We start from the raw sequence: 20,865 nt of genomic DNA, 5'->3' as shown, positions 1-20,865 counted from the left end.
CCTGATCTTTGACCTCATGTCAAATCAAGTCCATCTTCTTCCATTTCACCGCAGCAACGTGGAGAAATCTCACCTCAAAATGAATAAACTCTATTAATATTATCCTGATCTTTGACCTTACATCAAATCACTTCCTTCATAGGTTAGTTCATCGTTGTCTTTGGACCTTCTCCCTGATGTCTGTCTCCATCACAGGTTTGTGATCGATCAATTTGGTTACATTTCACTGCAGCAATAACGAGAAATCTCTCTTTTCACCTCATTTATCTCAGTTTACAGCCAGTGTAAAATAAAATGTTAAGTGAGTTCTGATTTTCTTTCTCTGAATTCAAAAGTTTTCTCAGAAGTTTTCTTTTCCTCAGAATTTGAATTTCCCCCCAGAATTAAAACTTTTTCTCAAAATGACCTTTGACCTTACGTTAAATCAACTCCTTCATATGTAATTTCACCATTGTCTTTGCATTTTCTTCCGATATTTTCTGAATTCAAAGTTTTTGATTAGAATTCTGACTTCAATCTAAGACTTTGAATTTTTTGCTAAGAATTTGAATTTTTTTCTCCAATTCAAATTTTGAGCATTAAGTCAATATTGATGGAAAAAAAAGTCAAAATCTCTCTCAAAATGACTCAGTATTCTCTTTCTGCCATTGTAAAAAAAAAAAAAAAATTAGAAAGAGATTTTTAATTTCCACAAACAAGTATGTACACATGATTTTTGTGCATAACATTTTAAACAGTTATTAAAGAATAACAGAACTGAAGCATAAAACACGACAGAACAGTTGGGAAAGAAAGAAAGAGGTTTTAATTGAGGTCACAAAAGAACATCAAGTATGAACATGTGCAGTTATTTCAATGCAAATGATCACCTTTTCCAGCATTCAGTTAAGGAATGCCAGGGAATAAATATACACAATCAAAGAGATATTTCTTGCTGGACGTCCTAATATTTCATCTGAGCCATGAGCCCCTCCATCTCTGGTCGGGCCTTGAAACGGGCCTGGAAATCAGCCTCGGTGTGCTGAGAGAAAAAACAAGGGCAGGAGGGATTATTACTTTTAAAATAATCACAAGACTCGACCGACTGCTGTTGTGAAGCCGTCGTTACGCTGACTCACCTCCATCACAGACAGCTGAACTCCCTCTGGCTGATTCTTAAGAAGCACGTCCATGAAAACGGGACACATGGCAGCGTTCAGAGCGCTCAGCTACAAACATGGATAAATAAGACGGATCAATAGTCAGGTCTGACGAGAGCACTGGGTGATCGAGGTAAATACAGACTTCTCTTTACCTGGACGACTCGCTCATGAGTCTTTAAGGTGGCGTCGACGTACATCTTGGTGCCTTGCTCTTGCATCAGCAGGACCTCCATGCTCTTGGTTGGTAAAGCGTAGCTGAAAGAAGCGACAAAAAGCATTCGAGTACAGATATTTTCTCATCTAAGCATCTCTTCTACTGTACTGAAGACGTCACTCTGGGAAACTGTGATTTTTCACATTTTTATTGATATTTTACAGACCGAATGATTACTGTGATGACAGATGACTGTGAAATCAGTCAGACTCTCTGGAGTGTAAGAGCTTTGGAGTTTTGAACATCCTCACCATTCTGACACTTTGATGCCGAGCCGGTTGCAGAAGTTGTGGATGTACTGGGAGTAGTGCTCCACCACTGTCATGTCATGACCCGACACTTTCACGTTCAGAGTCCCGTACGCTGTGTCCGTCGGCGCCATGATCTTTTTCATCTGGTGTTTGTCTTTTTTTTTCTTTGGCTGAAATCACAAAAGAAATACATTTCATTAAATAATTATCAAAACAAGTCGATACACACATCACATGACTTTTGGGCTCTTTCCACTGGTTTTAGATTCTTACCGCTTCTCTCGGTAAAAAATGTCTCCACTTCCCGATCCCGTGTGTCGGCATGGATCTGTATTGTCTTTCATTTACAGAAGCTGTGACAAGAGAAAAACATAAAGTCTGTATCCACCTGCCACACAAAAGTTATCTGACAGCATTTATTCACAAATACACTGCTCTACATAGCGGTGTTTAAATACTTACCACAAACAGGATGCCGTATGGATGGTGTGGCCCTTTAAACACAACAGTAAAAGAAGAAAACAGAAACAGAATTATAAAGACAGAACTCTCTTCAAAGACAGTTTCTATGAAAAAAAAGGCCATTCAGCATTCTTATGACCCAGAACTTACCGTTTCCCGGAATTCTGACTTTTTCCTCAAAATTCCCATAACATTTTCAGAATTCAGACTTTTTCCTAAGAAAGAATCTTTCCTCAAAATTGAATTTTTTTCAAAATTGAATTTTTTTCCTAAGAATTCCAGATATATTTTTTCAATATTCCAAATTTTTCCCAAAATTCAGACTCAGAATTCCAACTTTTTCTCAAAATGGCATTTTTTTCTCTCAATTTTTTCTTTCAGAAAACGGACTTTAAAGGAGAACTTCGGTCGATTTAAACATCGACCGCTCAAGCTGCTCAAGCTACCCTTGACTTGCCAGTACAGAAGACGCAAACAAATTTGGTCCAGCCATTACAGAGCTCCGTGAACGGAGACTTAGCATTGAACGCTAACAGCATGGGGTCAGAACTTTACACTGTGTTTTAAGCGTCTTAACATGCTCCACATCTCACACCAAAAGTTATGCAACATCAGCAGACACCTTAGCACACAGCACTGTAGCGTGTATGACTCAAACTGAATAAAAAAGTAGTTAAAACAGTGTGTTTGTGCAAGCAGCTACTTACCTGTTTGTTGACATCCGTGTCTTCCGGTAGCTAGACCAAACTAGTCAATCCGTCGAGCGTGCGCTTACTCCCTCACTGGCGGAGACGGAAACGTAATCCAGCATTTTCGTGTTTATGTTCATAATGTACATGTCCATGTTACAACCTGTCATGAGCCATGAGCCTTACAATAGCCTGTTTAGCCTGTTAAGTGCACACTCGATGGATATGCTAGTTTGGTCTAGCTACCGGAACACACGGATGTCAACAAACAGGTAAGTAGCTCCTTGCACAAACACACTGTTTTAACTACTTTTTCATTCAGTTTGAGTCATACACGCTACAGTGCTGTGTGCTAAGGTGTCTGCTGATGTTGCATAACTTTTGGTGTGAGATGTGGAGCATGTTAAGATGCTCAAAACACAGTGTAAAGTTCTGACCCCATGCTGTTAGCGTTCAATGCTAAGTCTCCGTTCACGGAGCTCTGTAATGGCTGGACCAAATGTGTTCGTGTCTTCGGTACTAGCAAGTCAAGGGTAGCTTGAGTAATGAAGCTGCATGTTTAAATCGACCGAAGTTCTCCTTTAACTACCAAAGTTGATAATCTAACTAAACCTTTGACTTTGTTACATGTCTCACTTTGTTGAGCTGATGTCAAGGTCCTCCCAACCTCACTGTTTTCTAAACTGACAGAAAATATGACCGCAGTCATCGGAGAATCTGGACTCCTTAACTTTAGGTTGCCATGATGAAGGTGATCAAACTGTTAGACGAGGCATGAGAATTAAAAAGCAATCCAAAGTCTTACCGGCATAATGTGAGCGCTTGATTTAACGCCTGTTGTGTGACAGACACCTGCAACTGGACAAAACACAAAAACATCAGCTTCTGTATTTACAGCACAAGTTATTCATTATTCTCATTACATACTAGCCTACTAGTTTTGAATACAGCTAATATAATCTGTAAGGCTGAAAAAATTATAAATTACATAGTGCATGGTGAGAAGTTTTACCAGGAACTACTTCCCACCGAAGCGCAACTACCAGTTGTCTAACTCCACATGATTATTAGTTGGTTTAATTAGATTGGGCCTACACAGTTAATTGAAATCAGAATATCCCAATTACAGAAGCTGAAATTTTTTGGATAAAACTCAAATGTGTGAAAATAACATGATATAGGCCTAGCATTATAATTATACAGATCTTGTTCCCCAGATGTCAGAAAACATGTTTGTTTGGTACAGACCCCAACAAATGTCACATCATCATGATTTTAATAATTTTATCAGTGAAAGTGAAAATTCTAATGCAAAAATGACCATTTCAGCTCATAACATCTGTCAAAATAACGGCAAGGTTTTCAAACCCAATCGTGCAGCCCTAAATTAAATAGTTGACCCTGCAATTATAAGGCTGAGGCGCAGCACCCAAGCTGCCTTGTGCACCACCTATGCAAAATTAATGTAAAATCAATACATAGACGTATGAAAACGGACTTTTCCCAGGTTTTATGGTTCTACTTAGTCCCCAGAAAAAAATGACTAAAATTATCAACAGAGTGTCAAGAAATCATTTTTAGCCATATTTGTCTAAGTAGTTATCAATTCGACAAGATTCAAATTCTTACATACTGCACCTTCAAGCTTTTTACATGTTGTTCATTTATTATCTGCTATAAAGGCTATAAGAATGATCCAAAATGGCGTGAGACTGCTTATTTTTTATTTAAAAAACGTAACATTTTCTTATGGTCAGACCTAAAGTTAACTACACGACGAGGTCTTACTCCTGGTAAGAAGCAACTAAGATACATTTTGGGGGAACTGTCCCTTTAAAGAGTAAGATTCTGGGCAGCTTCTTCTTCATGTATGAACTTTAAATAAAAAACAAAAAACATATTGGAAGCTGGCAGTGATTGGCCAGCTAGGCAAGTGTTTGTCACTGGCCATTTATCCAGCAGTGAGGTGAGCTGTTACCTGCTCTGGGTACATTTAAGTTCCTCCTTATGAGCTCTTATGCAGTGTATACTTGTATTTCCAGGACTCTTATTTTGAAAGCGGAAATGACCTTCATGCTACGCGCTCGCACTAAATTAGCTGAAGGTTATATTTTACAGATTATATGATGTTTGATAAAACAACACGAAGGTGTTGTTTTCAGCACAAGTGCTACCAACTCTTTATTCCGCTCAAGTGTCGACAACAGCGTTCAGACGCATCACTTCCGTTTTCAAAATAAGAGTCCGGAATGTACCGTGAACTGCATAAGAGCTTATATTAGGAATTTAAATATACCCAGAACATTTCAGAAACCACTCACACAATAAATTAGCGTATAATAACAACCGATAAATGCTCAAATAGCTCCGACTAGTAGTGGTAGCGTCGCAAACACCACCTGTGAAGCAGACTGATCACTGCTGTGTGACCTCTGAGGGGAAACTAAACATTCAGCGGTCAGAAAAACAAAACTTACCCTCCTGAAGACAGGATTCATAGCTGCGTGTCTAACGGAAAACACACTCTGGATGTCTGAGTGATTCGGCCAGTCAGCTACACGCAACTACAACAAAACACCATCAAAAACACATGTATTGACTGCTGCTGCTGGTTCCGGAAGTGTTGCCGGAAGATGGTCCGTTCACTTTTCTGTCCGAGGTTTGATCACGTCAGAAGAAAAAGATCCGCTTTTAAAATGTCTTTCTCTGTGTTACAATATATTAAATGCTAATTATGTTACGGCAGTGTTTTGTTCTGTTTTTTAAAATGTTTTAAATAATTAGTAATGTTTTATAATTGCTATCGATTTCTATGTCACTGGTAATTTCCTCACCTGGTTCTTCACCTGGACATCTCCCTGAATCACTGCCACATTGGAGTTATTCAGTTTTTCATAAAATTTTAATGAAATTGAATGACAATTCAGTCCGATTATCAAGTCTTTTCATAAGCATAGTACATCATTTCAAGTCAAATTTCAAATCCCTGTCGTCCTGCTCTCGACCCAGTCGGACTGAAGATTAATCATGCACACATTTCCATATTTGCAAAGGACAACAACACAACTGCACAGGTATCATTATAATTATTATCTTTATTATTATCATCATGGAATAATCATTTCAGTGGACCCCTCAAAAAATCCCTTGTATCAAAAGAATAACCTTGTAACATTCACATATCTCAGGCCGAACATAACTTCTTTTTTTTCCTTTTTTTTTTGTTTAGTAAAGTGCAAACTGTATTATCACCTGAAAGTGTTATTTTGAGAACAATGTATGAACTGTGCATTTCACATTTTTTAAACAATGCATTTCTACTTTTTAAAATACAATTATGAAAAGCAAAGTCATCCTGTAGCTGACAGTATGTAAACTGCTATTAACACATTGCATTTTTTTTTTCCTAACGTCATGCCAAGCAAACAAACTTTATCAAGTATCAAATCAAAGCACGCGCGCATCCTCACTCTTTGGCTTGCAATGTTTTAACCCCAGCACGAATGTAACAATCGCCACGGTCCGTAACACGCAGGACTCATTTCAGCCTTGTGTGTTCACTCTCCTCCAGGTCAAATACATTGGCAAAATCTTGGCCTGTTTTCAAGGGTACTGATCAAAAGGCTTTTCACGGTGAGGGGAAACTGGCAAACTCAAGGAATTCAAACTCATTTCTTATATATTCTTTCAAAAATGTAAGGAAAATTACCCCAGAAGCTCTCTCAGCCTGAGCACCTGTTGTATCAAAAGTTCAGGTGAACAGGTGAAAGTTCTCCAAACAAATTAGATCAAATTGCTAAAATGTTTAGCGTAGTGGTAGAAAATCCGGCATTACAGACATGCAGAGGTTTTGCCATTTTCATTTCAAAGTGTTTGAGTCCTTCCAGACACATTCTGTCACGACACATTCACATTCCCGTGTGTACGTATACAGCAAACGTCTTCTCATACAAAGCACCTTCTTTGAGTTTAGCAGTACGCAGCACAGGTTAAGCAGAAGGATCATCAGTGCATTTAGCTTTAAATCCAGCTGGATCAAAGCTCCGTTACGTCCCAGTGTGTCATCTGTCGGAGGGTTTGAGGCAAAATGCGGTAGCTGCTTGAGTCCTGAAGGGGAGAGTTCACCCAAAAATGAAAATTCAGTCACCATCTACTCATCTTACTGTGGTTTGAAAGTTGAGGGTGAGTAAATGATGACTGAATTTCCATTTTTGGGGGAAATGTTCCTTTAACTGTACATTGGACATTCAAAGAGAAGATGGGTGCAACACTAAAACAGCATCTGTTGCACTCACCCGCAGATAAAGATCTAATCCAAAGTGCTTCAATAGGTCTAAAAAAGAAACAAATCAAGTCCTCAGTTAAACCCCTCTGTCCTCCACATCCTCCTCTTCTCCGTCCTCGTCCTCGCCGTCTCCCTCGTCTTCGCCCTCCTCTTCCTCCTCCTCCTCTTCTGGGCTGTAAAGATCGTCGGCCAGCTCGCTCTGGTCGGGCCCTTCCTCGTCGTCCTCCTCCTCGTCTTCCTCCTCCCCCTCACTCCTCATTTCCTCCACGCTGCTGTCGTCCAGGTCGTCGTCGTCATCATCGTCCTCCTCCTCCTCCTCCACAGTCTCCTCCTCGTTCTCCTGCTCCTCCTCCTCGACGTCTGAAAGGTCACCTGACGGGAGGACAGAATTCAAATCTCGTTTAGTCAAACTGTTACTTTACCACGCAATACAACCTCTGAAACTGATCTGTGCAACATATTAACAATAGATAGATACATAGGAGTCGCTTGTAATAACAAACCTACAGAGATTTAGATCTACAGTAGAGCAGTTTAGCATCTTTTAACTCATCATTTTTGGTATCCTAGCCCAGTTTAGTCCAGAACATGACCTGAACAGAGCTAAGAGTGAAAACTGAACCTTTATTGATCAGATGGACAAAAAACATGACCCAGAATTAATGCTAATGTTGCTCCTTGTCTGTGTGACAAAACATCAGTGTTGTTTACAGTCTCTCTGCTGCCCCCAAGTGGCAACAAATCCACTACTGCTGCTTCAAAATATGACACTTAACAGTTAAGTTGAATCCAGCAAAGTAAATACACTCACTTGCCGATTTCTGAGGTCCAGCTGGCAAAAACTCATGCCGTCTACAGTCCTGTATTAAAGTCCTCTCTTCATGAAGGTTATAAATAGGGATTTGGCATTTTTCTGATTATCAGTATCAAGTGTTTTATTGTGCCTGATTGCCGGTAAAAGAAATTCATTTAAAAAATGTGTTACTGTGGCAGCCCATCAACACTAAATAAAATGAATCTGCAAAGCAATTCGTAACTAAAGCCATCAAATAAATGTAGAAGGACAAAGTAGCATGATGGAAACCTCTACACCGTACTTAAACACAGTAGTAGAGTTAATTGTACAGTAAGTTTGGTACCGGCCGCAGGAAAGAATAAATAAGTTACTTCATTTCGGTTATATTGCCAATCACACTTTGAAAGTTGGTTTATCTTGAAAAACGAATTCTCCTTTGATGGCATAATAACCATCTGATCCTCTTGACACGTACCTGTTTCTGTCACGTGAAACCCCAAAAAATAAGCCCTCAAGCTGGCTAAAATCAGTGGAAAACAAACGTCTTCGGAGAGCTACTTTTCAATGAAAAAAGGAGAAGGCCCAACGATGAGACAAGAAGAGCCTACGACTGCCGAGAATAAGGACGCTACATGTAGGGAGATGGACAACCGTCTTCAAGTTGGCTGATAAAGTGGCTGAACTGCAGCTGAGGGGACTGCGAGTGGACAACTGCTGGAGACTGTGAATGATGGTGGCCCTAAAGTATGTTACCTTAGTAAGTTACGGAGCAGACTGGACATAAGAAACACACTACTGGTGGCAACTATTCGTTGCCGGTCCATCAAATAATGTCTTACATGAAACCGGTCCCTGATGCAAAAAAGGTTGCTTTAAAAAGGAACAGGTCACCCCGAAATCATCAATTATATTTGATCATTTTATATACATTTCTTCTCATAACTGTCTCATTATTAATCCATCTGGACTGTTTGATGGCGAGTTGGAGAAGTTTGGAGATAAGAAATGTCTGCCCCATGAAAAAAAAATAATTATATCTATCCATCGTAGCTGACAGTGTGACATCTGAAGTTGCTCTAAAGGATGAACACTCCTTACACAGGTTATAGACGGTCCCCATGATGAGACTTGGCATTTCTTCTTTAATGAATTTTTTCATTTCTTCTTCCATCGCCGCTCCAAGCTGCTCCCTGTCCATGTCCACGTACTCGGGGTAGAAGAGGGTTTTTCTTAACTGCCTACGGCACCTAGAAGAAAAACACAAACACCGGGAATTTTCTGATTGGATCCCAAATTTTAAATATGCCATTTGTCTTTTCTTTTTCATCCATACACGTTGTAAAAAACATCACTGATATCATATCAACACCAGCAGAAAGAAATGTTATATAAATATAACAGAAAAAGAGAAGAAAAAAAAATTCAATAAATAACAGCAAAATAGCACACAAGGACAAAAAATGCATAAAAAAATACGGGGAAAAGAGAATATCTGACAGTGGACTGAATATGTATGGGTTTTAGATGATTTCTTAAATTAAATACTTATTAGTACTTACTGTTTTCCTGTTGTCTTGTATGCCTGAAGAAGATACAAAAAACATGTTTGAACGAATCACACACAAAGACAATTTACATGAAAATAACAAATAAACACATTTCTTAATTTACGCATGTATGACTAAAATATAATACATCACTGGAGTTTTCCTAAGGCACCGGTTCCCAACCTAGGGGTCCGGGCCCCCACCAGGGGTCACCAAAGTGATCTTTAAGGGGTGTAAGAAAAGCCCATTACTTGTGTATGATTGTTAGACTTTTAATAATTACATAATATTGACAGAAAAATTAAATAGTTCCTAAAAAAGAAAGAAAGAAATCTGCTCAAAATGTTTGTGTGAACCTGTGTTGTGTCTCAGTTACTTCACTAAGTGTGTGTGATGTGTGCTTAATGAACCGAAACACTCGGGCATCCTGACGCCGCCGATCGCTGCGTCTCACCTCGATGAAGCGGAAGGGGTCGTTCTCCTGCATGAGGCTCTCGATGCCGCAGCGGACCTCCTGGAGACGCGCCTGGTCCTGGCAGATCCTGGTGATGTTCTTCTGGATTGCCGGCCCGTTGGCGTCATAGTGAGCGCGCGTGATATCCCGATATCTGCCGACGAAGCGAAGCATCCTGGCTTTCGACTCCTCGGCCAGCTTGTTCATGCCCTGCTCGGAGTCGTCCAGAAACTTCTAGATGAGGGAGAAGGAGACGGAGCACGGAATGTCATCAGGACGAAGCGCTTGTTGTGGGAGATGTGCAGCGGGTGCATCTTCTCTGAGTCAATGGTAATGGTCCATGTTTGTGAATCTGCTGAACCAGAGCTGTGTGCCAAGTTACCTTATTCTGCCTCTCCTTCTCCTTCTGCTCCTGGAGTTTCCTCTCTGCCATGCTGTACTTCCTCTCAACCCTGTACAGCTGCTTATCCAGCGTGCCCTGGTGAACACAGTCACACAGATGTTTAACGGGTTGAAAGCATGATAAAAAAAAAAAAAAACACATGAATTATCTTGCCTTGTGTTGATTTTCACTGTATTTTTTTTAATGGAAGAGCTGATTTAGAGAGATTTTAGAGATGGCACCAATACTGCTCTACATAGTGACTGTTACATCGACATATAAAGACGAGGGTGGGGCAAGAAAAGTTCACCCAAAAATTAGATTTTTTATTATCCCGTCACCCTCATGCTGATGGAAAGTCGTGTAAAGTTTTGTAGTCCACAAAACATTTTTTAGAGCTCCACAGGAAAACAGCGTTGTGGCGTTCTTCTTAACGACTGAAGTAGACGGTTTAACAACTTAAAAAAACATATAACGGCTCCACACAGGTCGGCCAGAATAATAGATTTCAGATAGATTCAGATAGATAGATTTTGTTGCCTAAAATACTTCACCTGAAGCATGAAGGAGAGTCAATACTGACTACATTTTAATTTTGGGTGAATTTATTCTTTAACTTGTTTACCTTTCTTTATTTCCCCTTTTCATCCCCAGAAGCTAAAATCTCGGTGTAATTAAAACAAATACTTATTGGTCACTTCGGTCTGACACCACTGATGTGACATGTTGAATTCAACAGGTTTCTGGACTGAATGACGGCAGAAAATGAACTGGAAAGCACAGGAAGTGGATCCAACTCTCCTATAGAAAGACCACACAGTCATGTGACTCACAGCCACACACACACACACACACACACACACACACGACTGACAATGTTCATTCATAAGGATTCCAGACTCATCACAAGACTTTGTGTGAGCCAAACAATCAAAAGGTGGATGAACCACATGGAGCAGGCTACAAAACCCCTGAAGTGAAAGGAGTGTGGTTAATTTAAAACACAGGGATTTTCTTAATATAATTGATTTATGACATGCTGGGATGAAGGTTTATAATCAATAAGACAGAAAAATCATCAATTACGCTTTGTGAGCAAAACAGATAAAGATGCGAGATTACCTAACTTATTTCTACAACAACTACCAAACAGTAATTCTACTACTAACAGCAATAATAACAACAACAATACTTATCATACCTTGAGATCTTTCATTGTGTTCTTGAGGGTCTTGATGGTGTGTCCCAGGTGTCCTCCTTCTATGGTGCAGGCGTTGCAAACACACACCTTGTCATCCATGCAGTAATATCTGGAAAACAAATGAATGTTTGTGAAAATAATAACATAATGAATTGATAATGAAAATAAGTGCTGCAGCCCCGCAGAGAACAGATCTTAAATGTGTTTTGTAGGAGAGAGAGAAAAAAATCATCATCAGCTGTCCATCGCAGTGTCAGAGTTACTTGAACCCAAAAAGGTGAATGACTGAAACTTTCTAGATCAAAACTTTTCACAGCATTAATATTTGAGTACCTGTATATCTCATCGTGGTCCGGGCACTTCCTCTTCCATAAGTCATTCATCGGCTCTGTCAGCGGATGCTCGCGGAAAGCCGGCAGTTCCAGATGTGGCTTCACGTGCTCCTGGCACATCGACACCTCGCACTTCAGGCACGTCTTGACCGCGAACGTCGACGACGACGCAGCAGCTGCAGATGCGACATCCAGCCCGTCGCCATCTTCCTGAGAAACAGAAGCAGACGTGGACCCCTCCGCGGCTGCACTGACGCCTGAAGCCTCGGCGGCGACCGAGGGGCAGTAGTCACACGGAACAGCGAACATGCTCCGGGCTGGCTGCGATGTCAGAGACAACGACAGCAGGTCTCTGGATTTTAAAGCCGTGGCAGCTGCGTTGGTGGCTCTGCGCCGCTGACGGTAGTCATCAGAAATGTTGGCGAGTTTGAAGTTTTTCTGAAAGCTGGTGCCACACCGGTGGCTGTCGCGGCACTCTGGGCAGCGGAGGCGGCCTCGCTCCGCTTGCCGCTTGAGGCGGTCCAGGCAGGTCTTGCAGAAGTTGTGGCCGCAGGGGAGCAGGTAGGGGTCGCGGTACAGGTCCAGGCACACCGGGCAGGTGAGCTCCTCCTGCAGGACGCTGGACTGCTCGGACTGGGCCGAGGCCATGTCGGTACGTCAGCTGTGTGATGTGGAGGGAGATGAAACAAGCGGGAATAAGGGGATGAAGCTGAAAGAGGTGGAGGTGAGAAATAAGAAAAGGGGTGGAGGGGGAGAAGCTGAAGGTGTCCTGGTGTAGATCTTCAGCCTTTATGGATGTCAGACCGCTGAAACAAAAAAGGCTTGTTAGTAAATGTGGAGGTTAAACGTTGGTCAAGTCATCTATTAGATGACAAATGTTTCAACAGATTATATACTGGGTAGACTTTCAAACATTTACTGGTCTCAGTGGGTCAGATGGGAGGATTTGTTGCCTCTTTGTTTCTGGTTGTAAAGAAGAAACTTTCAGGAACATCATGATGGGTCATTTTCACTATTTGACTTATTATCGAGTAAACAAATGACTCAGGCAGCTAAATTAAGTGAAATATTATCTAAATTGCAACATGGAAATATGAGTAAAACATTCTTATCCTATGAGGCTGCAACAGCATCATAAGTTGAAAGTACTGTAGCAGGAACAGGCCGATACTGAAGAGGTAACAATCAGCATTTTTCCGTTTATCGGTATCCATGTTTTTGTGTCCGGCTCCTGATGAAAAAAATCTATCTAATCAGTGTCCCGCTCGCACAAATATCTGAGAAGTTACACTTTATGAGTAAAACTTAATTGACATTGAATAATATGTGTATGCAAAGTAACTTAAGTTATTGAATTAATGTAGTGAGTGAAATTCTACTTGTCAGATGTTTGATAGAGAAATCTGAGAGTCTTTGCAAAAGATTTGTGTTTATCTGCCGATGTGTTCATATTCCCTTTTGGCATCGCAAAAATTGAGAACTGATCGGGCTCTCTCTTCAGCTTTCATTTTCTAACAGTCCAAAACACAAAGCTATTCCAATATGTTGTTTAATGTGTTGTGAAACAGAGAAAATCAGCAAATCATCACATTTGAGAAGCTGGAAACCTCATAAATAAATAACCGAAACGACTGAGTTAGGAATGTATTTTCTGTCAGTTAACTACTGGATTAATCGACCAATGTTGTCACCCCTGAATGATAACAGTCTTTAGCTGCAGGCCTCTTTATTCACATAAGTAGAGCTAAAACATTAGTTGATTATTTGAGGGGTAAATTAACAGAAAATCCCAGACAATAACTGGTCCCAGTCTCTGAAATCAAAACAGTTTTTGCTTTTCTCCATCACATAAGATAGGAAACTGAATATTGTTGAGTTGTGGACTGACGGATGGAGCAACATGAATTTCAAGAGGTTATGAGTGACATTAATCACCATTTTTGACTTAAAGGGGGACTGTGTAAGTTTTAATATTTACAATATCAATAAGGTCATAATATAAACTCATAAATATATGTCTTTTTCATCAATGAATAAACAAGCAGTTCTCAGAAGAAAATGAGGTCCTCAGAACACAGTTTAAAACTAGAACAAGTGGCAGAGTCCGCCACATAACAACAAAACAGTATGAAACTGCGTTGCCCTTTAAGGTCAGTTTGTTTATTCAGTCATGAATAGAAAGATGGTTTGTTTATTTAGGCATAAAACAAAAAGTCAATGAGGAGCATTCTCTTTTGATTAACATTTATGCCCCCAAAACTACATAATCTACCTTTAATAAACAGAATAATTTAAGATTAAAACAGCAAAATCACCAGTAAATAAGTCAGAAATGACAACAAGTGTTAGCTGCAGCTAGTTAACAAGTACACTGATGGACTACTTCAACCATTTTGTAAAGACACTTATATATTTCCAACATTATCACTTGGTTCCTGGGTAAAAGAAAGAGTTTGTTTTCCTGTAGCTCAAACATCGACTCTGTTCTGTTTTATAAAGGCTACGACCTCGAGATAACCTGGAGACCTGCCAACCTGCCGCAGCTGTTTACATGAAACAAAAGGTGGTTTCGTATCCTCCACCTGTCAGGTTTGGGTAATTATGTACTATTAAGCTCATAATGCTGCCCTGACACCGTCCACTCACATTGTCATCGTCCATTCAGCCTGTTTTTCCTTATAAAACACACTGACAGAAGCTTAATAAAGGGGGTCAAGCAACAATTAGCAAACTTGCCTCCGTGTTAACGTCAGCTAGCTTAATCTCTGCTCGAGTTTCTGGGACCCGACAGACACACAGACAGACACACGGGCTGTGGACGCTCCTTACCTAATAATGTAGGTGTTTTTAAGCTCGTCCGGGGATGAAGCCGTGATCTTTTAGAAGCTACCTGCAAACCGCACACGATGAAGCTAACGTCTCAACGCTCGCGCACGCCGCAGTGCACCTGTCGTGCTGCTGGAGCTAACATGTTTAACCGTTAGCTCTGGTTGTCCTGCTCAAACTGCGGCCACCGTCTCTGTCATGAGTCCGCCGAAATATTCCAGTCATCGGGCGTTTTAGTGTCTCATCTGGAGGTTTCGGTGCTTCACACAAAGGGACGAATCAGCCCGCACACACACACACCTGTGTGACAGACAAACGGACGGCTAATTGATACCGAGCAGGTTGATGCAGGGAAAACGATACGTTCAGGGGTGCTCGGAAATCCCGATGCTGTGGTGCGTTCATGTAGTATTAGGATAATCGGAAATAAATACATTATATCTACTCAAATTTCTATAGGCATTTTTGAGGTACTTGTATTATATATATTTGTTTTTCTAGTCTGTAATTTTCCTTGTAGACCTACCAAAATGATAATACTTAATAATACTTAATACTACTTTTGATGTGGGGTTATATGAGGTACCATCGTGCAGCCCTGTCAGGAAGCTGGGCGTTGTTCTGTTGAAGCGGTACCAGCGGCAAGACGTTTTTCAGCCACCTAAAATAAGTCCTACTTGATATATATGCACTACATTCCCTAAACTGTACAACATTAGTATTTCTACACACAAGTGGACAGTAGTGCCAAAGGAAAAAATTCTGTTTGTGGGCAACGAAAAGCACCAAAAATGTTAAAAACATAGCGTACGGGGCGTCAATTACCTCAGTAGATAGAGCGGGCATCCCATGTGCTGAGGCTCTGCATAGACCCGGATTCAACTCCCAGCCTGGGTCCCTTTGCTGTGTGTGATTCCCCCTCTCTCTCACCCTGTTTCCTGTCACTATCTTCAGCTGCACTATCAATAAAAAATTACTTAAAAAAACAAAGCGTACACTTAAACGTATGTATTTTTTGGGTGGGTAAAATATGTCATAGAGCTGACGGTCATCTACTGCAGGTAATACACTGAATAGAGATAGGTAACGGACAGTAATTTAAATGATTATGTACTTTTTAATAATTAAATAGAGATTATTAAAATTGTTGTGTCAAGTTCACATTATTTAAAGGCAAGTAAAATGGCTTTAAAAGCTTTCTCTCTTTTGATTATGTGCTGTGTTTTGGATGGAATGAAGTTAAACCAACAGTAAATAGCATTTCCTATTTCTTATCATTTGTGTAAAACAGCAATGTTCGACAAATAAACATTTGATAGACACAGATGTATCTCATCCTTCAATTCACCATTCTTTGAAATTCAAGAAAAACAGAAGATATGCCTAATTTTGAAAGTTAAATTTCCAACAGGACATGAAGGCAACAGAAAAACTCCCAAATAAAGTCAATAATCCCATAACAAAGTGTAATTTTATTTCCAAATCAACACATTTTTTGCAAACATTTTTCTCAATGACATTTTCACAACATATTTATTTGAAAAAATATTTTGATTAGAATACACAAACAATATATATATATATCCAAATACCTCAACTAGATCATAAATCATGTTTTTTGACAAGGTGGGATGAGACTCAACAATCAACTGTTAAAATGTTGTAAATTATAATGTGCAGATTGCCATATATACAAAAAAATAAACTAAAGCCACTATAGGATACTGTTAAATAAAGGCTTATTGGGGGAAAAAAAAAAAGTTTTATCCAACTCTCCACCATCTAAAAATGTGATAATGCACAAAAGTTAAATGGACAAAACTTGGAGGACATTTCATGTCTGAATTGCAATAATTCTGGGGGTAATTAAATCTATGCAGTCTGGTGACGTTTGCAGCACAAGCGGCCTCTCTTGCATTCTGCTTAAAAGTCCATTTGGGGTCCATTTGGACTGGATGAATTTTGGGTTTGGACAGCATTCACAGACTTCTCAGGAACTCACCCACCAAGCCTGCAAGAGCACTGAAGTCCGGACATTTGGATTCAGCTTTGTTATTTTGGTCACTCAACCTCTTTGGTCCAGACAGAAATGTCTCACTTCAACCTTGCTGACTTCGGTGATTCCCTGAGTTTTATATCTTGTATTTGAGGGTTAGAGGACTTGACGGTTTCATGTCTTTAATGGTTTCAAGTTAATGGTTGTTGCATCTTCATCACAGTTCTGAAGGGTTTCTGGTTAATCACTGTTCAGATTCATTCAGTCCCACTTTGAAGACGACAGGACCCTGAATGGTGAAGCCAAGATAGAAAAGCACCGGGCTCAACACTGGAGCTTCTGGTTCACCTGCAACTGTTGCCATTATTTTCTTTCCACCAGCACAAACAAACACTTCCTGCTCCTCATGCTCCTCTGGCATTGTAGGAGAGTGGCCTCGCTCTACCTGGACTGGAAGAAGGATATCTTGGATTTCTGAGACTTGCCACACTTCCCCAGTAGTCCACATTTTATAGATCCGCCTCCATTTCTCCCTCATGCTTTCATTATGTTCATCAGCTGGCTCAGCATCCACCTTTCTCTCCACGATTGCATCCAACCTTGACTTGTGAATCCATTTGCTCAGTCCAGAGCCCTTTCCCAGAAAAAACAGAGGCAAAAGGTACCGGCCTCGAAGATACTTGGCATACTTTCTCTCAAACGCTTTTTCCACGTATGTGACCTGCTGTTGCAAGTCAGGATCAAACATGAGCTCAGGAGACAGCTGTGCAGGCTCTTCTTCCCCATCCGTGTCCTCATCCTCCCAGGTTTTGTCCTCCGACCCATCATCCTCTGTGGCCGGTTGTTCCACCTCCTCATCATCCTCCTCTGACAGTTCCTCAGGCCAAAACAACATCAGGGCCAAAAGGTAAAACTCTGGGCTTCTTTGCCCCACTTCTGTGCCCAAGAATCGGCATATTGTTGCTTGGAGTTCTTTCACCAGGGTAAGCTGAGGAGTGTTAGACCTCTTGTTGCTCAAGATGATGTTGGAGAGGATGTACCTCTCACATGCTTGGACATCATCAACATTTGCCTCATAGGTGGTTTTCAAATCATCACGGATGGCCTCTAAATCGGACGCCGTTTTCTCTGCCTCCTCAAAGCGGGCACGTCTTCCCTTTGATGTGAATAAGCCATGATTCAGACAATCTAGAAGGCCTGGGAAGCTGGAGGATTCAGCCGCTGATTTTGTTGTGTAGTGTTCGTAACACAGCGCAATGTCCTTCCAGAAGTAACTTGGCTCTGTGGTTGTCATGCTGGGTTGGGAGTAGGTTAGGTACCATTCAAAAAAGTCAAACTTGGTTTCAACTTCCAATTTTAAACGTTGGATGAAACTCCGTGAGAGATCAGAGCTGGTCCTAATGAGTTTCTCAAAGGCTATCTTTGCCACTTGAATGAAGCCAAAGAGGCCTCTGTTGTTGAAGCTGTCTGAAATGCTCACTGTTCCGGCTCTGTCCTTCATCTCTGGGCCTTCTTCTTTATCAGCTTTCTTCTCCACATCTTTAAATGCTTCAAAGGCATCTTTTGCCCTGTCTAAAATATCCTGCAGTTGCCATGCTTCCCTCAACAAACGGTTCTTAAAAACCTGACCAAGAGTGTCAGCCACATATGAGTTTCTTGGAGCTCGTTCAATTGCTGTCTTTGCCCATTCTTCAGCTTTCCTAGAGCCAGTGATGCCTCTTCTGATGTAAAAGAGACGTGAAATGGTTTGGGGGAAAATGGGGTTTTGTCTGAATTTATTTGATGCAGTCTTCAAGACAGCGAGAGTGTTGTAGAAATTCTCTTGCAACTGTATATCTTCAATCAACCGAGAGAACTTCTCTTTACCCTTTTCTCCCTTTTCTCTCTTTGTCAGTAAATCTTTGATGAACTGGATTATATGTGGTTGCGGGTTATCTCCACAAAGTGAGAACATGAATTTCTTCACTGTAGCACTCCTGGAAATCCCCAAGTCAGCTAAGAGATCCACACCTGCCTGTGCAAACACTTGGTGAATCATACACCTATTTTCAGGGCTTAGACTGGATATGTTGATGAAGACCGTAAATGGCTCCATTCTCGCTTCAAAGGGGGGTCCTCCATGGATGGGATCAGGTGGTCCAAGGATCTTTTGACACTCAGACATCAGGAGGTAGGAATCAGGAACGTAGGTGTTCATCAGCGCCAAAAAAGCAAACAGTTGCGTGTTTGGGGACATTGGGTTTCGTTGCACATACTGTGAAACTCTTCCAACAAGGTGGTGGTACATTTGAATAAATTCTCCCACTCTTAACTCCTCACCAACAAGCACAATGGGTCCTTCTCTCCGGTCAGGGACAACAGGGTCCATGATGGTAAGCTTGGACTTAAAGATGGAAATGAAAGAGTTTTTTCTCTTCGGTTTTGCTTCAAAAAGGTAGTCCAGCAGTATTCAAATGCCTTATGTGGGGATAACAAAAGAGCCCATGTGAATAATTTTGTTTTAAACATACAACACTTTATTATATTGCTATTATTATTCTATATTATGTAAAAATAATTGGATACCACTTTCTAATAAGGCACTCTTGGCTGTATGGATGGTAATGATGGTGGGTTGGTTATTCCAACATATCTCAACAACTATTGGATGGAGTTTTTTTTTTTTTTTTACAGATGTTGTCTGTAGTGCCACCATAAGGTTGACGTTGCTGCATGGATTACCACAGATTTTGGAACAGACACTCATGGTGCCCAGAGGATGAACACTAATGACTTTTAGTGATACCCTGATTATTCACTGAGCACCATCATCAGTTTAAAATGTCAATGTTCCCAGTATTTTGGTTCATGACTGAAAGAATTCCCCCCATCCTCAGCTGTGCTTTGTGTTTAGTGCTTATTGGAACATGCTAACATACTAAACTAAGATGAAGAACGTGGTGAACATTATACCTGCCAAACATCAGGATGCTAGCATCGGCACTATGAGCATGCTAGCATGACAAGAGCATTTAGCTCAAAGCATCATAGATTGGTGTAGTAATGAGCCCTTAAACCCCCAAATCCGTTAGCATTTTTGCACTTCCAGTTCTCTCATCTCAAAGTTTATGAGTTTTTTAAATTGTTTTTTCAGTTAAACTCACTTAACTGATAAGGGTCTGGGTTTTAGGACTCATTTCTACAGCACGCTATTAGCAAAGTGGACAAGTTTATCTCTCTTTGCTAAGTCTTCTCTGGCCTGTCCTATTTACTGGAGATGTGAATAACAACTCTTTTGCATGATTATGGGATTTATAATAATTGTTCCAGCTATTAATCAAACCCTCGGACGTTGCCAGGGAAACTGAGTTATTGTTGACTGTTTTCTAACTAATGACTCATCACAAAGTGGTACCCTTTGTGGTCTCTCAAAGTTTCTAAATGTAACGTTGAAGTTCACTCACCTGCACTAGCACTTATGGCGTTGCCTATTTCTGATCAAACATGTTCAGCTGTAGATTCCTAATGAAAAAACATCACACAAAATACTTTAATCAAAAGGTTTTACAATCTATAGAAATAAAAATGAGATCAGCAATTAAAACATTTCACACTAAAATAAAAAGTTCAGTGTTTTTTAAACACTTGTAATTGTTTAAAGTCATAATTCAGTTACGTTTAAAGTGGAAAGCCTTAAAAATGCTACTTTTAAAAGTTTCAGGAGCAGCTTGATCACAATGGAGTAATTAAATCTTCTTACCTGTTAGAGTGCCTGCAGGTGTGTGGTTGACCAAAGAGCCTGAGGATGTTTTTTATAAGCTGTTTTATGCCACGCCTTCTGCATTCTGCACATACCTGTACCTTTGATTTGGGGTGTAACTCATTGTGTTGAGTGTCATTATGTCATGGTGATTCAGCGTTAGTGCCAACAAATTTGCTGTCGTTTATGTGGGTAACAATAGTTTCCATGGCTCACAAATGACAGACAAGATGTCAATCAACTTTGAGTTATGTTTACGCAGAAATGAAAAATGAATTCCTTGAGCTCAGTCATTTCTTCTGCTTTCCTGTAAACGTCTTTCCTGTAAACGTCTTTGTACTTTGTCAGCCTGCACAGCCCAATCAACAGAATATAATGTTGGTATTGTACATGTCTGCAAGTCACTTATATGTTGAATTTGTTCATGTCAAACATATCAAATCAAAATTTTTACAATAAGTGTTTATTAATTAATTTCTGATTATATTATTATGGGCTGTCTCATTGGGAGGAGATAATAGCAATTTTGTGATAAGGGGTTAGAGCAAG

General features: G+C 40.4%; 4 protein-coding genes across 4 annotated transcripts in view; 1 reads left to right on the top strand and 3 right to left on the bottom strand.

The window, feature by feature from the left end:
* The window catches only part of LOC115589579 (GTPase IMAP family member 4-like), an 80,038-nt gene that overhangs the window by 15,421 nt on the left and 43,752 nt on the right, over positions 1-20,865 (top strand). The gene's annotated exons all lie outside the window — the stretch shown is intronic.
* On the bottom strand, positions 783-5,400 carry mrpl48 (mitochondrial ribosomal protein L48). Its single transcript, XM_030430574.1, has 8 exons — positions 5,236-5,400; positions 3,564-3,616; positions 2,070-2,101; positions 1,881-1,960; positions 1,608-1,777; positions 1,295-1,397; positions 1,119-1,208; positions 783-1,021 (listed from the first exon to the last, which is right to left on the bottom strand). Exons 1-8 carry the CDS (start codon positions 5,254-5,256, stop codon positions 944-946), a joined length of 627 nt encoding a protein of 208 aa, XP_030286434.1. The 5' UTR covers positions 5,257-5,400; the 3' UTR covers positions 783-943.
* LOC115589555 (E3 ubiquitin/ISG15 ligase TRIM25) lies at positions 5,834-14,960 on the bottom strand. Its single transcript, XM_030430510.1, has 8 exons — positions 14,585-14,960; positions 11,757-12,561; positions 11,424-11,532; positions 10,223-10,318; positions 9,841-10,074; positions 9,399-9,421; positions 8,938-9,086; positions 5,834-7,415 (listed from the first exon to the last, which is right to left on the bottom strand). The coding sequence occupies exons 2-8, from the start codon at positions 12,401-12,403 to the stop codon at positions 7,120-7,122; spliced, it is 1,554 nt and encodes a 517-aa protein (XP_030286370.1). The 5' UTR covers positions 12,404-12,561; positions 14,585-14,960; the 3' UTR covers positions 5,834-7,119.
* LOC115589540 (sterile alpha motif domain-containing protein 9-like) lies at positions 16,271-20,060 on the bottom strand. The gene is made up of 2 exons (XM_030430484.1): positions 20,021-20,060; positions 16,271-19,034 (listed from the first exon to the last, which is right to left on the bottom strand). The coding sequence occupies exon 2, from the start codon at positions 18,943-18,945 to the stop codon at positions 16,822-16,824; it is 2,124 nt and encodes a 707-aa protein (XP_030286344.1). The 5' UTR covers positions 18,946-19,034; positions 20,021-20,060; the 3' UTR covers positions 16,271-16,821.

The sequence above is a fragment of the Sparus aurata genome, chromosome 10, assembly GCF_900880675.1.
Source record: "Sparus aurata chromosome 10, fSpaAur1.1, whole genome shotgun sequence".
NCBI lineage: Eukaryota > Metazoa > Chordata > Actinopteri > Spariformes > Sparidae > Sparus > Sparus aurata.
The sequence above is the reverse complement of the archived record's forward strand: the minus strand, read 5'-3'. Positions and strand labels throughout refer to the sequence as shown.

What these genes read in the sequence shown, in the direction of transcription:
- LOC115589555 (XM_030430510.1), bottom strand. Translation starts at nt 12,403, where the DNA reads ATGGCCTCGGCCCAGTCCGAGCAGTCCAGCGTCCTGCAGGAGGAGCTC. An exon ending in ACACAATGAAAGATCTCAAG is followed by an intron (nt 10,319 to 11,423) that starts GTATGATAAGTA and finishes TGTGTTCACCAG; the next exon opens with GGCACGCTGGATAAGCAGCT. An exon ending in GGGGACCGTCTATAACCTGT is followed by an intron (nt 7,416 to 8,937) that starts GTAAGGAGTGTT and finishes TCCTCCCGTCAG; the next exon opens with GTGACCTTTCAGACGTCGAG.
- mrpl48 (XM_030430574.1), bottom strand. Translation starts at nt 5,256, where the DNA reads ATGAATCCTGTCTTCAGGAGG. An exon ending in CAAGCGCTCACATTATGCCG is followed by an intron (nt 2,102 to 3,563) that starts GTAAGACTTTGG and finishes TTGTGTTTAAAG; the next exon opens with GGCCACACCATCCATACGGC. An exon ending in CATACGGCATCCTGTTTGTG is followed by an intron (nt 1,961 to 2,069) that starts GTAAGTATTTAA and finishes CTCTTGTCACAG; the next exon opens with CTTCTGTAAATGAAAGACAA.
- LOC115589540 (XM_030430484.1), bottom strand. Translation starts at nt 18,945, where the DNA reads ATGGACCCTGTTGTCCCTGACCGGAGAGAAGGACCCATTGTGCTTGTT.